At 46.4% G+C, this 12,838-nt stretch overlaps 1 protein-coding gene across 3 annotated transcripts; it reads right to left on the bottom strand.

Moving 5' to 3' along the window:
- Positions 1-707: 707 nt before the first annotated feature.
- On the bottom strand, positions 708-7,775 carry TMEM216 (transmembrane protein 216). Of its 3 annotated transcripts, none has more exons than XM_044379933.3 (5): positions 7,687-7,775; positions 6,999-7,100; positions 6,357-6,452; positions 3,813-4,014; positions 708-3,547 (listed from the first exon to the last, which is right to left on the bottom strand). In XM_044379933.3, the coding sequence occupies exons 1-5, from the start codon at positions 7,697-7,699 to the stop codon at positions 3,532-3,534; spliced, it is 429 nt and encodes a 142-aa protein (XP_044235868.1). In that variant the 5' UTR covers positions 7,700-7,775; the 3' UTR covers positions 708-3,531. The 3 variants fall into 3 exon arrangements, with proteins under 3 accessions (XP_044235868.1, XP_026343466.1, XP_026343468.1); XM_026487681.4 differs by having other exon boundaries at positions 6,357-6,449; XM_026487683.4 differs by having other exon boundaries at positions 6,357-6,449; positions 7,673-7,763.
- Between the last annotated feature and the right edge of the window lie 5,063 nt (positions 7,776-12,838).

Below are 12,838 nucleotides of genomic sequence, written 5' to 3'. Positions count from 1 at the left end.
TATACTGCATTGTATTTTTTTCCTTTTGTAACAAAATATTTTTAAATAATAAATGGGGTGTGAGCTGTTTTATGGATTCTGCATTGAATAGCTTTGTTGAGGTGTCTGGGACATGGGCTGGGGCTGATGTGTAGAGCCTGTGGGATGTCACTGAGCCCCGAGTTTGGAGCTGGAATCACAGGGCGGGCATGTGGCGGCCTGTAGGACGCTAGGGGGCTTCTAGTGCAGATCTCTGGAAGTGCCCCTTGAGGGGTTAGCTTGCTTCCTTAGCCATCTGAACTAAGGGAAGAAAAATTCCAAGTTGTCCTTTGTCCTTCAAGGTTCCTAAGATTCACTCTCCGAGTAAATGTCCTCCCCTTACAGTTCAGGTCTAATGTTCTCAAGGTCAGGAAGGGAGACTCCTCTGCTCGGAGTCTGGAAGTCTACTTGCCAGTGCCTCCTCCCACCGTCTGCGGACAGCAGCATCACCTCACTGAGCTGAGCAGTAGCTATTCTGCCTTTCACACACTGGGGTTTTAAGAATCCGAGAGAGCAAATATGAACATGTTTTGGAAACTGGATTGCTGTCTAAACATCGGGAAGTACAGATTAGAAAGTTTAGCAGAGTGTTGTGGGTGAGCTCCTTGGAATTCCAGAAAGCTTCTGGCTTTTCAAAAAGCCAGGTAAACCAAGAGGAGATTTACATGTATAAAAAGATGAACCAGAGACCAGGTGATACATAATGTGTATTGGGACCTGCAAAGGCAAGATCAGCATAAAAACAAGCAACCTTCCGGGGGAGGGAGAGCCCCAGGAGCTCTCTGACCATGCACAGCATGAGTGAAATAGGAGTGGGCTCTTAAGGCAAGTTCCGTGGTCCCCTGCATCTCGGTTATGTGCTATGCTTGCTAAGTAAAATGCCTGTTCTTGGGCTGCATCCACTTCTACGTGAGGTCTAGAAAAATACTTTCTATGTCCCAGATGACTTGCATGTAAACTAAAGCGTGAGGACTGGTAGTTTAGAGAAGTCAACACATTTCTTCATCAAAGCACTACCATGGTGGAACAGAAAGGGAATGATCTTTGGGTTACTCTTGGTTCAAATCCCAACTCTCACTTTTTAAGCTAAATGCCCTCAGACACGAAGTGACTTAACATTCGAGTTGATTTTCTTCTGCCTCAAAGGATCAAGGCGTGGATTAAATCTACTCTGCCAGGTACGGGATGACTATTAGTCTCATATACATTGTTGTCGTGGTATGCAGCCAGAAACCCGAATCTGTGTGTCTCAAGTGCTTCCTGAACTGGGCCAGACCTCAGCCTCCAGAGATGGCCACTGCAGTCACTTGACAAGTTCTAGCCATGAGTGTGCACATCTGAGCAGGTCTCTACCGGCCCGTGTGACCAAGGCCTACACCTTCACTCAGCTCCTCTCCACTGTTGCAGAAAGCTGATCCTTCAGGTCTAGGTGGGCGGTAAAGTGACTTTCCTTGGCATTCGAGTATAGCGTCTGCCCCCATGAACCCTGAAAGACTGGCTATGCTCATTCCCATTCCCTGCTGCCTCAGTTTCTGTTGATGACATTCTGTTCTGGTGTGACTACACCCGCGCGTGTGGCTCCGGCAAGCACCAGGAAGAATGAACATCTGGAGCCATCCACAGGAAGCACGATGCATTAAGCTCCCGGAGAACCATGAAGTACATGAGAGGACTTCCTGCTCTAATCCTATCCCCATTTCCAACTTCTCATTCTCCTCAGGTGGTACCTGTTGAGGAGTGGAATTTACTTGATCTAGACTGAGACTCCTAAGGCAAGATTTCTAGATCCAACTGTTAGTAACCAGTTGTGTGATGCTTGGCTGTTCCTTTCTCATCTCTAAGCCTGCAAAGTGGGGAATTAGATTCCTTTCTAAGGTCCCTTTTAGTTATAAACCACCTCTAAACGTCCAACTGAGCCTTTCATTCATTTATCTGTGTTGCCAGGAGAGTGACTGAACCTCCAAAAGAAAGAGGGAGGCCGTGGAGAACGAGTCCTGTCTAGCTTGATGCCAGCAACTTCTTCACAGCTAGAGAAAGCAACAGCATGAGCAGCAGAAAGTCAGGGAATTAGTGGGGGTTGTGACTGAAACATCAAGGAGGTTCCAAGTGGATTTCTGTTACCGTTTCATGGTGGATTAGGCCTGTCTACTACAGTTTTTGGACAGACTCCAAAGGCAATCAGGAGGCAAGGACACAGAAGGGGTAGAAAACAAGAAAAATGATCAGTGCTTTGGACAGTGGGGACCTGCACAGGATGAGCACGAGCTCGATCACAGGAAATAAGCAGAATTAAAAGCCAGCATGGAAATGCTTAAAGACCAATTAACAAGAGCAGATATTCTCGAATTCATCTGACAGCAGAGGGGCTATATGGCTCAAGGTTTTCTAAAGTGGATTCTGTCATGGCTCCTGGTGGATTCTTGAGGGGAAAGAAAAAAAGCCCCTACTGAGTAAGATGAGAAAGTTTTAAAGACGGTTACTTGGAAAAGGGAATGATATACTCATGTAGGGCAACATTTCTGCAGCTTAAAAAAAAAAAGAAAAGAAAAAAGAAAAATATGTATCCTTTTACGTTAACTTGAAATTTTAAAATAAACGACCAAAAAATACTGGCAAGTTTTGAATATGCTTCTTCCAAGTACTCATGCCTCACTCTGGAAAGAAGCTGACAATTATCTGTAAGAGGAATGAGAGACAAGATGCTGGCTTTGGGGCAGAGGTGAAGAATATAAGCCATCTTTCACAGGATGACAGGCCTGAAGAAGATACAGAAGTCGGCAGTGCCTTTAGGCATGAATTTAGGCTAGAGCTGGGGGAAGAAAATCATCACTGCCTTTGTGTCCACACAGGATCGCTAAGCACAGCCTGAGAACAAACCGCTGGGATGGTCCCTACCTTCCCTTGGAGTGGATGAAGTTCCAGGGACAGGTGCCACAGGAAAAGGCTGCAACTCCCATGACAGAAAATACACGTTTATTATAAAATAATGTTTGTTTCATGATGAGAGTAGAAAAATAACACTATGAGCCGCTAAAAAAGTTCTGGAGCCCAGTCTCTGAGGAACGAGGTGAGAGGCTTGTGCGTCACCCTGGGAGCAGACGGCCCTGAGGCTCTCTGTGCTCGTGTGCTGGGGGGCACAGCACATGCAGGAGTATGTGGCTCCGGTCCTGCTGGAAGCGCAAGGAGCCTACGTGGTCCACGCAAGATGCTCTGGCCACGAGGATCAAGGAGAACTGGAGCTCAGCAGGGAGCTGGTTCGGAGAAGGGCCAGGATGGGACAGCCTTGCCCCTCCCTACACTGGAGTGTAGAACAGTCTCTTGGGCTAATGGTCCTGGTTTAGAAGATGATGCCCAGTGGCCTCATGCTCAATTTGCTGCCCAAATGTCTGTGTTGAGGAAAAGCTGCAACCCTTCCCAGGACAACTTGACCCACCAACTCTCACTGGTGTAGCCAAAGACCAGAAGAATCTGTGGTCTCAGCCCACAAGGGCTGCTGGCTGAAATGTCTGTACTTCAAATCCTGTCCACACTGATGGCAGAAAGAGAGAAAGAAAGAAAATGTTAAAAGACCAGTGAACAAGAGGAGTTGGCCTGAACTGTTGCATATTCCAAGCCTCTTGGCACCAAAGAACAAGAATGTCTTCTGTGAGTAACTGTCTACCCTGAATAGGAAAAGCAATCCCATAGGCACCCCTTCAGATCCCTCAGGCTTCAGAAGAACAATGAATCCCTCCCTAGGATGAGATGGGAACCCAACCCTCAGGTGACAGGAAATGGTCCCTCAGCAGCGGTACCTGGAGAAAGCAGTCAGGGTGAGCACCTCAAGCAGCAGCTCCGAACCACAGAAGAAGAGCAAGATGCCGTTCATGATGGCTTCCAGGCGGAGCACGTAGGTCTGCAGCAGCAGGTAATAGGAGGCCATCATGGCAGATGGGAAGGTCAAGGCCACGCTAATACCAAGTGGCATCTTTCGTTGGCAGAGGTTTCCCTTTGTACCTGTCAGACACAGCCCACGGGGTCACCTCTAAGTGGCCTGCTTTCCCTGGGCTCAGAGAAAAGGTTGGGGGGACAGGATGGGATGGACTGGCAAGGCAGAGAAAAATGATCCTGAATGCAGATGGGCAGATTTGTAAATGGGGCCCCACTGGGCTAAAGGTGAGGGCTTTGGAGGTGCCACAGGATGGAGTCATTCACTCCAAAGGTCCTGCTTCAAGTGTGGCTCCCACTCAAGGGACAGTGACTTCTTTACTTGGGGGAAATATCTTTTTAATTACCATATATAATCACTGAAAGCTTTTCAACCAATATAAATACAGAAAATAATTTTAGAAAATACGGAAACTCAAAGGCCCCATGACTCCCCACTAGAGATAGCCATTATTACAGCACGATGTGTATTGCTTCAGATTTGTTTATGTGTGTATATTTACATATTACTAGTTATTATTATAAAAACAGAATCATACTCTACATACTGTTTTCAACTTATTTTTCCCCATTTAATGTAAGTTAGACATCTTTCCACAGATAACTATCTTATTCTTTTTTTAATGGCTATGAATGATTTCATTGAAGCAAATACATAATTTAACTAATCTTGTATTGACAGATGTTTAAGTTGTTTTCCTTTTTTTTTTTTTTTAAGATTTTATTTATTTATTTGGGAGAGAGAGAGCATGAGCAGGGGGAGGGGCAGAGGGAGAGGGAGAAGCAGACTCCCCACTGAGTAGGGAGCCTGACATGGGGCTCGATCCCAGGACCGTGAGATCATGACCTGACCTGAAGTCAGACACTTAACCAACTGAGCTGAGCCACCCAGATGTCCCTCTTTTTTTTTTTTTTTAAGATTTTACTTTTTAAAGTAATCTCTACACCCAACGTAGGGCTTGGATTTATTTACAGCCCAGAGATTAAGAGTTGCATGCTCCACGACGGAGCCAGCCAGGGGCCCCCTCTAATGTTTTGATGTTACAAAATACGTGGCTATAAGCTTTCTCCTATAGGTACCTTCGCATATCTGTGGAAGTGTTTGTTTTTTTCAACCAGCTTTAGATGTGTAATTATCAGGACTAAGAATATGAATTTCAGGGGTGCCTGGGTGACTCAGTCATTTGACTGTATGACTCTTGATTTCGGCTCAGGTTATGATCTCAGAGTTGTGAGATCGAGCCCTGCATCAGGCTCTATGCTCCATGGGGAGTCTGCTTGAGATTCTCTTCCTCTCCCTCTGTCCCTCAACCCCACTCATGCCCTCTCTCTCTCAAATAAATAAATAAATAAATAAATAAAATCTTAAGAAAAAAAAAAGAATACAAATTTTACATGGCAAAACTATTAGCAAAACAGTTGTTCTAATTTATATTCCCAAACAGTGTGGGAATAGAGACCTGGTCCTCACACCCATTCCAATACTGGGTATTTGGAAATCTGTTTAATCTGATGGATGAAATAGTTACTATGTTGCTTCAATTGCTTTTTATTAATGAGTTTGGGCACTTTATCATGATTACTGATCCTCTGTAATTATTCTTATGTGAACAGTCTATTAGTGTCCCTTACCGATTTTTAAAAATTAGGTAATCTTTTATGATGGTGACTCATGTAAGCCTTCTTTATCCTTTGTTACATGTGTTGCAAAAACTATTTCTTCTCAGCTTGTGTTTTAACACTGTTTTCTGGGATGAGATATTCTAACTAATAAGGAATTTGCTCTGCATCTTTGAGGATAAAAAACTTATCCTGGGGGTGCCTGAGTGGCTCAGTTGGTTACGCATCTGCCTTCGGCTCAGGTCATGATCTCAGGGTCCTGAGAATCGAGCCCAGCATCGGGCTCCCTGCTAAGCGGGAGCCTGCTTCTCTCTCTCCCTCTGCTGCTCCCTCTGCTTGTGTTCTCTCTCTCTCTTGCTCCGTCAAATAAAATCTCAAACAAAACAAAACAAACAAACAAAAACAACTTGTCCTAAAGAAATCCCTGTTCAGAGAGTGGAGAGGACCTTAGTGCTAACTTATGTGACATATACCGCTCTGAACATAGAGTTACAGTCAGATCTATTCTCCCAAGCAAGCCAGTGAGAGGAACCAGGCCCTCGTAACACTTAGGATATTAGGAAGAAACTACTTAAATCTCATGCTACTGCCCACTTCTGGCCCTACAGAGCAACAAACAAGTAAAGCTTGACCCAAAATATGAAGCAGCTTGAAACTTGAGAGAGGGAGTAATGGGACATTCCACCAGATCCGGTCTCTTATTGTGAGACTAGGTTATGTACTTGTTAATCAAGTTACAGATAGCAGTCTGTCTGAGAAGGAATGGAAAATACTCTCTGGATAACACTCACCGAAAAACAGTCGAATTACTTCAATTCCAAGGTAAAGGAGAAGCATCACCACATCCAGTACTAGGTTGGCTGTTGGATATGGTAGCAGGAGAGCTGCTGACACAAAAGCCAGAGTTTGCAAACATGTAAAGGCACCCACAAGAACTCCCCCACACCTGGGGATAGACAGGGCATGCGTCTTATCAACTTTCCATGAACTAGTTAGTGAGATGTGGGCCAGGTCTGTTAACCTGCTGCAGGACACGTTCACTCACAGTGTGACTGTGTCTGTTGGAGGCAGGTTCACTATTAGGGGATTTCATCCCTAACTTCAAGTCTGAGGCCGCCACTCTCCAAAATGATTGGATCTAATGAGTACACTGGCCACTGAATAGCTTCTGAGGGTCACCAATGAGCTTAAATAGCAGCTTAGCAAAGAGGTGGCGAGGGAGAGTAAGGACAGAGAAGCCCACATTTTCCAAACTGAGGAAATTCTTGCTGAGGGGCTTCCTAGTGAATCATTCTCAAAGAAACCATATGATGAAGAAGTGAAGAGGAGCTACAGAGAAGGATGAAAAATAAGAAGGCTCCTGATGGGAGTTGGCTCTGGGCTGAAGTGGGGAAGGGATGTTGGGGCAAGGGTAGTCAAGCCTCAGGCCTTACCTTTATACAGAAATATGAAGAGTTCCAGCAGGAAATAGGTAGCATAATACCACCCGTTGAGAAAGAACAGGATTTCCAGGGGGGTGGAGGACAGCCGTTTACCTGAAAAGATGAGCACAAATAAGAGAGATGGGCGGGACGGCACCTCAATCTCTGTTTTTTGAATGGTTCTGTGCCTAACTTGAAGAAAACACGAGGTCGCAGCTAGTGGGAAACTCCACTTGGGGTACTTCTTACTGCTGATAATGAAAGGGTGTGTGTGTGTGTGCGTGTGCGCGCGCGCGCGTGTGTGTAGGGGGCTTCCTTCAATCTCCTCCTTCCCCCGGAATCACCGTCAAACCCGACTCTTATCTTGGGGGTGAAAGTCAAGGCCGCTCTAAGATCTAACCCCGTCACTATTTGGGCAATTGGGGCGCAAAGGCCAGCACTGGCCTGTTCGAGGTCACACAGCAAATTCGTAACTGAGCCGGCCTAGAATAGGCCCAGCCCAGGATCTGGGGGTTTCTGAGACCTGCACCTCGAGACCTTCAGGCACTCGGGATGGGGTCGCTGCGAAACCCCACTCTAGACAGGTGAGGAGCGAGGTCCCTAACACCCGAGAATGAAGAGTTTAGGTGGAGCTCTAACGGGGGAGACAGGGACACTGAAGGCATCAGGACCAGAGACTCACACACCTCCGGAATCTCACCTCGCGGCGCCATCTTCAGTCCCCATGGAAACTGCGTACGCCGCTACAGCCGCTCCCAGAGCAGCGAGGCGCGGCCGGAAGCGGGGGATGGAGCGACCCCGGCTTCTGGCCCCTCTGTCCGCCCGCGGCACTCTATGGTTTCGAGGGCCCGGGGCCGGCGAGAGGCCGGCCACGCGTGCGCGGGGAGGAGCGCTGGCGGAGACCGCCTTCGCAGGGACTTCGGCGCTCTGAGCCTAGGGGAGCAGTGGCAGGGGGCGAGTTGGTCGTTCGCGGGGCCCCGGGGCAGGGGCAGTTCTCGGGTTCCCCCAACCCCAGGTGACAGTGCATTGGCCGACGTGGTCAGTTGTAGCCGCGTGACCACAGGATTAGTAAATAGGCCCTGGCCCCACGATTCTCTTTTCTAACAACGGCCTAACAGTGAGAAACGGTTTGAGCGACCGTTAGTGCTCTGCGAATGCCGGGTGGGGCTTAGCATCGGTCATTTATGTACCAGGTAGTTAGCGGACACGAAAGTGAGTCAGAACTAGAGGCTCCCTCCAAGAAGCACAGAGAAGACACAAAGATGAAAAGTGATGACCACGTGACCCAGAACGTGCAGGGGAATTGAGAGGACAAAGTACTCCTGGGTGGGAACTGAAAGAACTTCCCAAGGGAATGGCCTGTGAACTGGGTTTTGAAGCCTGAATACTATTTAGAGTAGTACAAGTGTGTCACTTCTCGCAAGGGGGTGGAAAGAAAAACAGTTTTCAGTGGACCCAGGCTGACAAGCCTGTTAACCTGCAGTTGGTCCTGGCAGGGCAGGAAACAGGTAATTTGAATCAAGTGACTAACTTTAATTCCACTGCTGCTACACAATGGAGGCAAGGAAGACTAGGTCTAGAACCCAGATGATTCTCTGGGGCTACCTCTCAGTACATCCATGCTCCCCCAAAAGCAGGGCAATTAAGGACTAAGATCTTTTAGAATGAGGGTTTAGGTCACTGTACCAGGTAAAGAGCCCAGAGCAGCAGAATCTCAGTTGAGGACAAGGGAAATACAGACTGGGTAGCTGAAGAAGGAAGTCATGGATATCAGCTCTGACCTTGTGACCAGTTACAAAAATGACCAATTACAAAAACAAGGGCTGTAGTAGCTTTGCATGTGTTTCTTTGATTCGTGTATGTTTATCTGTATATACTGATCATTTTCTCCTTTTTGCTTCCCTTTTTATGTACAAATTGTGGGAGGTCAGCTTTATAATTTAATCTTTAGGTAATAGACTATTTCGTGGAACCATGACGAAAATTGTGGAGTAATTACTATAGCCAGCTCTGGATATAGTGACTGTTACGACTGTGACTTCTCATTTGGAAGAAGGGTGAGAACATCACTTTTAAGGATAGATGTATCTTATTGGTAGGAATATAACTGATAGGCAAGTTCAAGTATGTGTAGAAGGGCACATCTGGATTCCGAGTGGCCAAGAAGATGGATTCTGTTATCTATTTTCTGCCTCTTGGTTCCAGATTCACCCTTTAGTACCTGTTCTTTGATAATGGACTGGACTCAGCACTTCTTCCTTACAGTGAGCCTGAGGTTGGCTTTGTCAGTAGAGGGCACTGGAGGGACACTGGAGGAAGGAAAGGACTTGTCTTCTTGGCTGCAGGGAGCTCTGGCTTGCTTTTCCTTGCTCCTGTGCCAAGGTCTATGAGCAGTGCATGTGCATGGGGACGGCGGGGACTGGTAGGGGGGCAGGCACTCCCTCGGCAACCTTGCAGACCGGGTGCAGCCCCAGTGACTACCTTGCGGTGGCCCTCCGGGCAGGGATGCTGCGTGCTCCAGGCCTTGCACCTGGGCCAACTCCCGAACTCTGCACCTGCACCCTCAGCCTTTGTTACCTCTGCCCTGGACCATTTTTCCCAGAGCCCCCAGGCATGGGCACCATATACCCCACAGCAGTGCCCCGACTCCCTCTGCACATCTGCTCACCAACTTTAGCTCTGCTCCCAGGAGGCCTGATTCGCGTGGCCCTGCAGGCCTTGTGTGGAGGTCATGCACTCCAGGCCTCGTGCACAGGGGACACGCTTAGCCCCTTTGGTCACCATCCCAACAGTCTTGGCTCACCTGTGGCCTGGAAGGTCGTTTCCTGGGATCTTCCCATTGTGGGTACTGCATGCTCAGGGCCTGGGGCCTGCAGGTGGTGTCCTTACGCTCCCTGTGCACCTGCTCACCAGCCTCGCTCACCTGCGTCCTGGAGGACGGTGTGTTGCCTGGCAGCGCGAAGCACCTCTGGCCTGGGCAAACCCGTGAACTTGTCTGCCGCCCAGTGGGCTGCAGTGAGGTCTGAACCTCCGTCTTGGGGTGGGGGGACCCTGCCACGTTTGTCCTTTCTTGGGTACTCTCCCTCAGCTCTCAGGCACCTGTTTAGAATTCTCTTTACATCTTTATATTCTTTTGCCATAATTTTTGCCATTACTTTATAATTAATTTATTAATGTAGTTATTAATTAATTTGTAGTAAACTTGTCGTGTATAAATTACCGTATGTTTTCTGTCTCCTGATTGGACCTAGACTGAGCCACCTAGCTATCTTGTTACTGATTTCTAGCTCAATCCCATTATTGTCAAAGAACATACTCTTTATACTTTAAAATTCATTGAAAATTGTTTTATGCCCAATTGTTTTATGGTATATACTCGTCAATATTCTGTGTCCTTGAAAAAATTTGCATTCTACACTCATGTATGTTATAAAGAAATTAATAGGAAAAAAGACGTAAGTAAAAAGTCCTCCTATTTAACTGGGCACTATTTCTGAGGCGCTCCATTCCCTTCTGAGAATCTGAGTTTCCATCTGTTACCGTTTCCTTCAGGCCAGAGAATTCCTGTAGCGTTTCTTGTACGCTGGATTGTTGGCGGCTCATTCCCTGAGTTTTCTTTGATCTGAAAATGTCTTTTATTTCAACGTCATTCTTGGAGGTCTATTTTTGGTAAATGCTGAATTCTGACTTGACTTTTTGTTTTGTTTTGTTTTGTTTTTTAGCATCTTAGAGATGTTGTGTTCTCTTCTCCTGGCTTCCAATTTCTAGTAAGAAGCCAGCCGTCAATTGTTATTCTTCTCTATGCAGTGTGTTGTTTTCTCTTGATGTTTTCAAGACTTGCTTTTCATCTTTCGCTTTCAGTGATTTGACTAGGATGTCCCAGCGGAGGCCTTTCTGTGTTCTCAAGGTGGGTTTGTGCGGTATCTTAAATCTATAAATCTGTCTTTCATCAAATTAGGGAAATTTTTGGCTATTGCTTCCCTAAATATTTTTTCTGCTGTTCCTTTGCTTTGTCTTCTAGGACTCCAATGACATATATGTCAGACTGTCTGATATGATATAACTAGTCTATGGAGGGTTTTTTTTTTAAAGATTTTATTTATTTATTCGACAGAGATAGAGACAGCCAGCGAGAGAGGGAACACAAGCAGGGGGAGTGGGAGAGGAAGAAGCAGGCTCATAGCGGAAGAGCCTGATGTGGGGCTCGATCCCATAACGCCGGGATCACGCCCTGAGCCGAAGGCAGACGCTTAACCGCTGTGCCACCCAGGCGCCCCTATGGAGGTTTTTTTTTTAATCTTTTTTCCCCTCTGTTTTTCAGCTTGGGTAATTTCTACTGGTCTGTCTTCTAGTTCACTGACTCATTGTTATCTCCACTTTTGCTGTTAAATCCATCCATTTAATTCAAAAATTCCCAGTTACTGTCATTTTTATTTCCAGAATTTCTGTTTTTCAAAAATCATTTGTTTCTGTGCTGAGGTCACCTATCATTTTGCTGAGAATGTATTTTCATTGCTGCTTTAATATCCTTGTCTGTTAATTCCAATACCTGATTCATCTCAATGTCCATGTGTGTTTTTTTTTTTAAAGATTTTATTTATTTGCGAATGAGAGAGCATAAGCAGGGGGAGCAGCAGGCAGAGGGAGAGGGAGAAGCAGGCTCCCCGCTGAGCAGGGAGCCCAACGCTGGGCTCGATTGCAGGACCCTGGGATCATGACCTGAGCCCAAGGCAGACGCTCAACCGACTGAGCCACCCAGGTACCCCTCTGTGTCTGTTTTGAATGGTAAAGAGTGGAGACTCTGGTTTCTTCAATCTTTGGTTGCATCAGGTAATCAGCCTGGCTGGATACACACTGGAGGCCACACTTGCTGAGTGGCAGCTCCAATCTCAGTCTAGATCTTCTGTCATTAGCTGAGTTGCCATGAGTCTGCATTGTGCATGCACGGTATGGGGCTTGGGCAGATGTGGGCAGACAGAATCTGGGGATTCCCGCCTCCCTGGCTCCTTCCTTTCTGAGATTCTCATCTTTCTCTCCCATGCCTTCAGTTGCCCCAGCTCGGGACTCTGGTATTGGGATTTTCCACCAGCATATGCACATGCCACTTAGCCTTCTGCCAAGTCACAAGCAGCAAAAATAGGGAAGTTTCTCTGCATAATTCTCCTCTTTTGAGTGTGGACTGCCCATCAAACTTTCCCTTCATTCTCCAGTATCTTCAAGGAGCTGTTTTTCATATTATGTCCAGACTTTACAGTAATCTGTGGAGGGGTCATTTCCATAGGATCTCAGCCATTATTAGAAGTCCCTAGGTATAGTTTAAATATTTTATCTATTTCCTCCATGTTTTCCTCTGTTTCATGAGTTTATCAATCATAGTTTAAACGCTTTGTCTCCTTTCTCCAATATGTGGATCACCTGTTTCTATATTTTTTACTTTTACTCTGGTTTTAAATAATACGAATCTATCTCTTGACTTGCCAGTAATTATTACTAGATCCAGAATTTGTGTATAAAAAATATAGTGGCTCTAGATGTTTTTTCTTCCACTCTTCTCTGAAAGACAGATAGAAGGGGACTGCTACCTTAACTTACTCAGGAACTAGATGGTTTGAGGCTGCACTGCGATTTTGATAAGCGTCAGTTTACCTGTTACATCTTGTTTCTAGTAAGGAGTCCTGAGGCTTTTATCTGTTCACCAGTTCCCTCCCGCTGGCGGGTCCTGAATTCTAATTATCAGCACCGTAAATCTGCCAAAACTTCTGTTCTGCTCTTCAGAGCTTTGAGGCTTAGCTTCTGATAGCCTCTGGCCCTAAGATCTGGTAAATATCTTGAGGAGGTAATTGTTTTGTGTT

The sequence above is a fragment of the Ursus arctos genome, unplaced genomic scaffold (genome assembly GCF_023065955.2).
Source record: "Ursus arctos isolate Adak ecotype North America unplaced genomic scaffold, UrsArc2.0 scaffold_23, whole genome shotgun sequence".
Taxonomy (NCBI): Eukaryota; Metazoa; Chordata; class Mammalia; order Carnivora; family Ursidae; genus Ursus; species Ursus arctos.
The sequence above is the reverse complement of the archived record's forward strand: the minus strand, read 5'-3'. Positions and strand labels throughout refer to the sequence as shown.

Excerpts from the sequence above, each read along its gene's own strand:
- TMEM216 (XM_044379933.3), bottom strand. Across the intron at positions 6,453-6,998 it reads CTTCATATTTCTGTATAAAG|CAGCTCTCCTGCTACCATAT; the intron begins GTAAGGCCTGAG and ends CTTTTGTGTCAG. Across the intron at positions 4,015-6,356 it reads AGTAATTCGACTGTTTTTCG|GTACAAAGGGAAACCTCTGC; the intron begins GTGAGTGTTATC and ends TGTGTCTGACAG.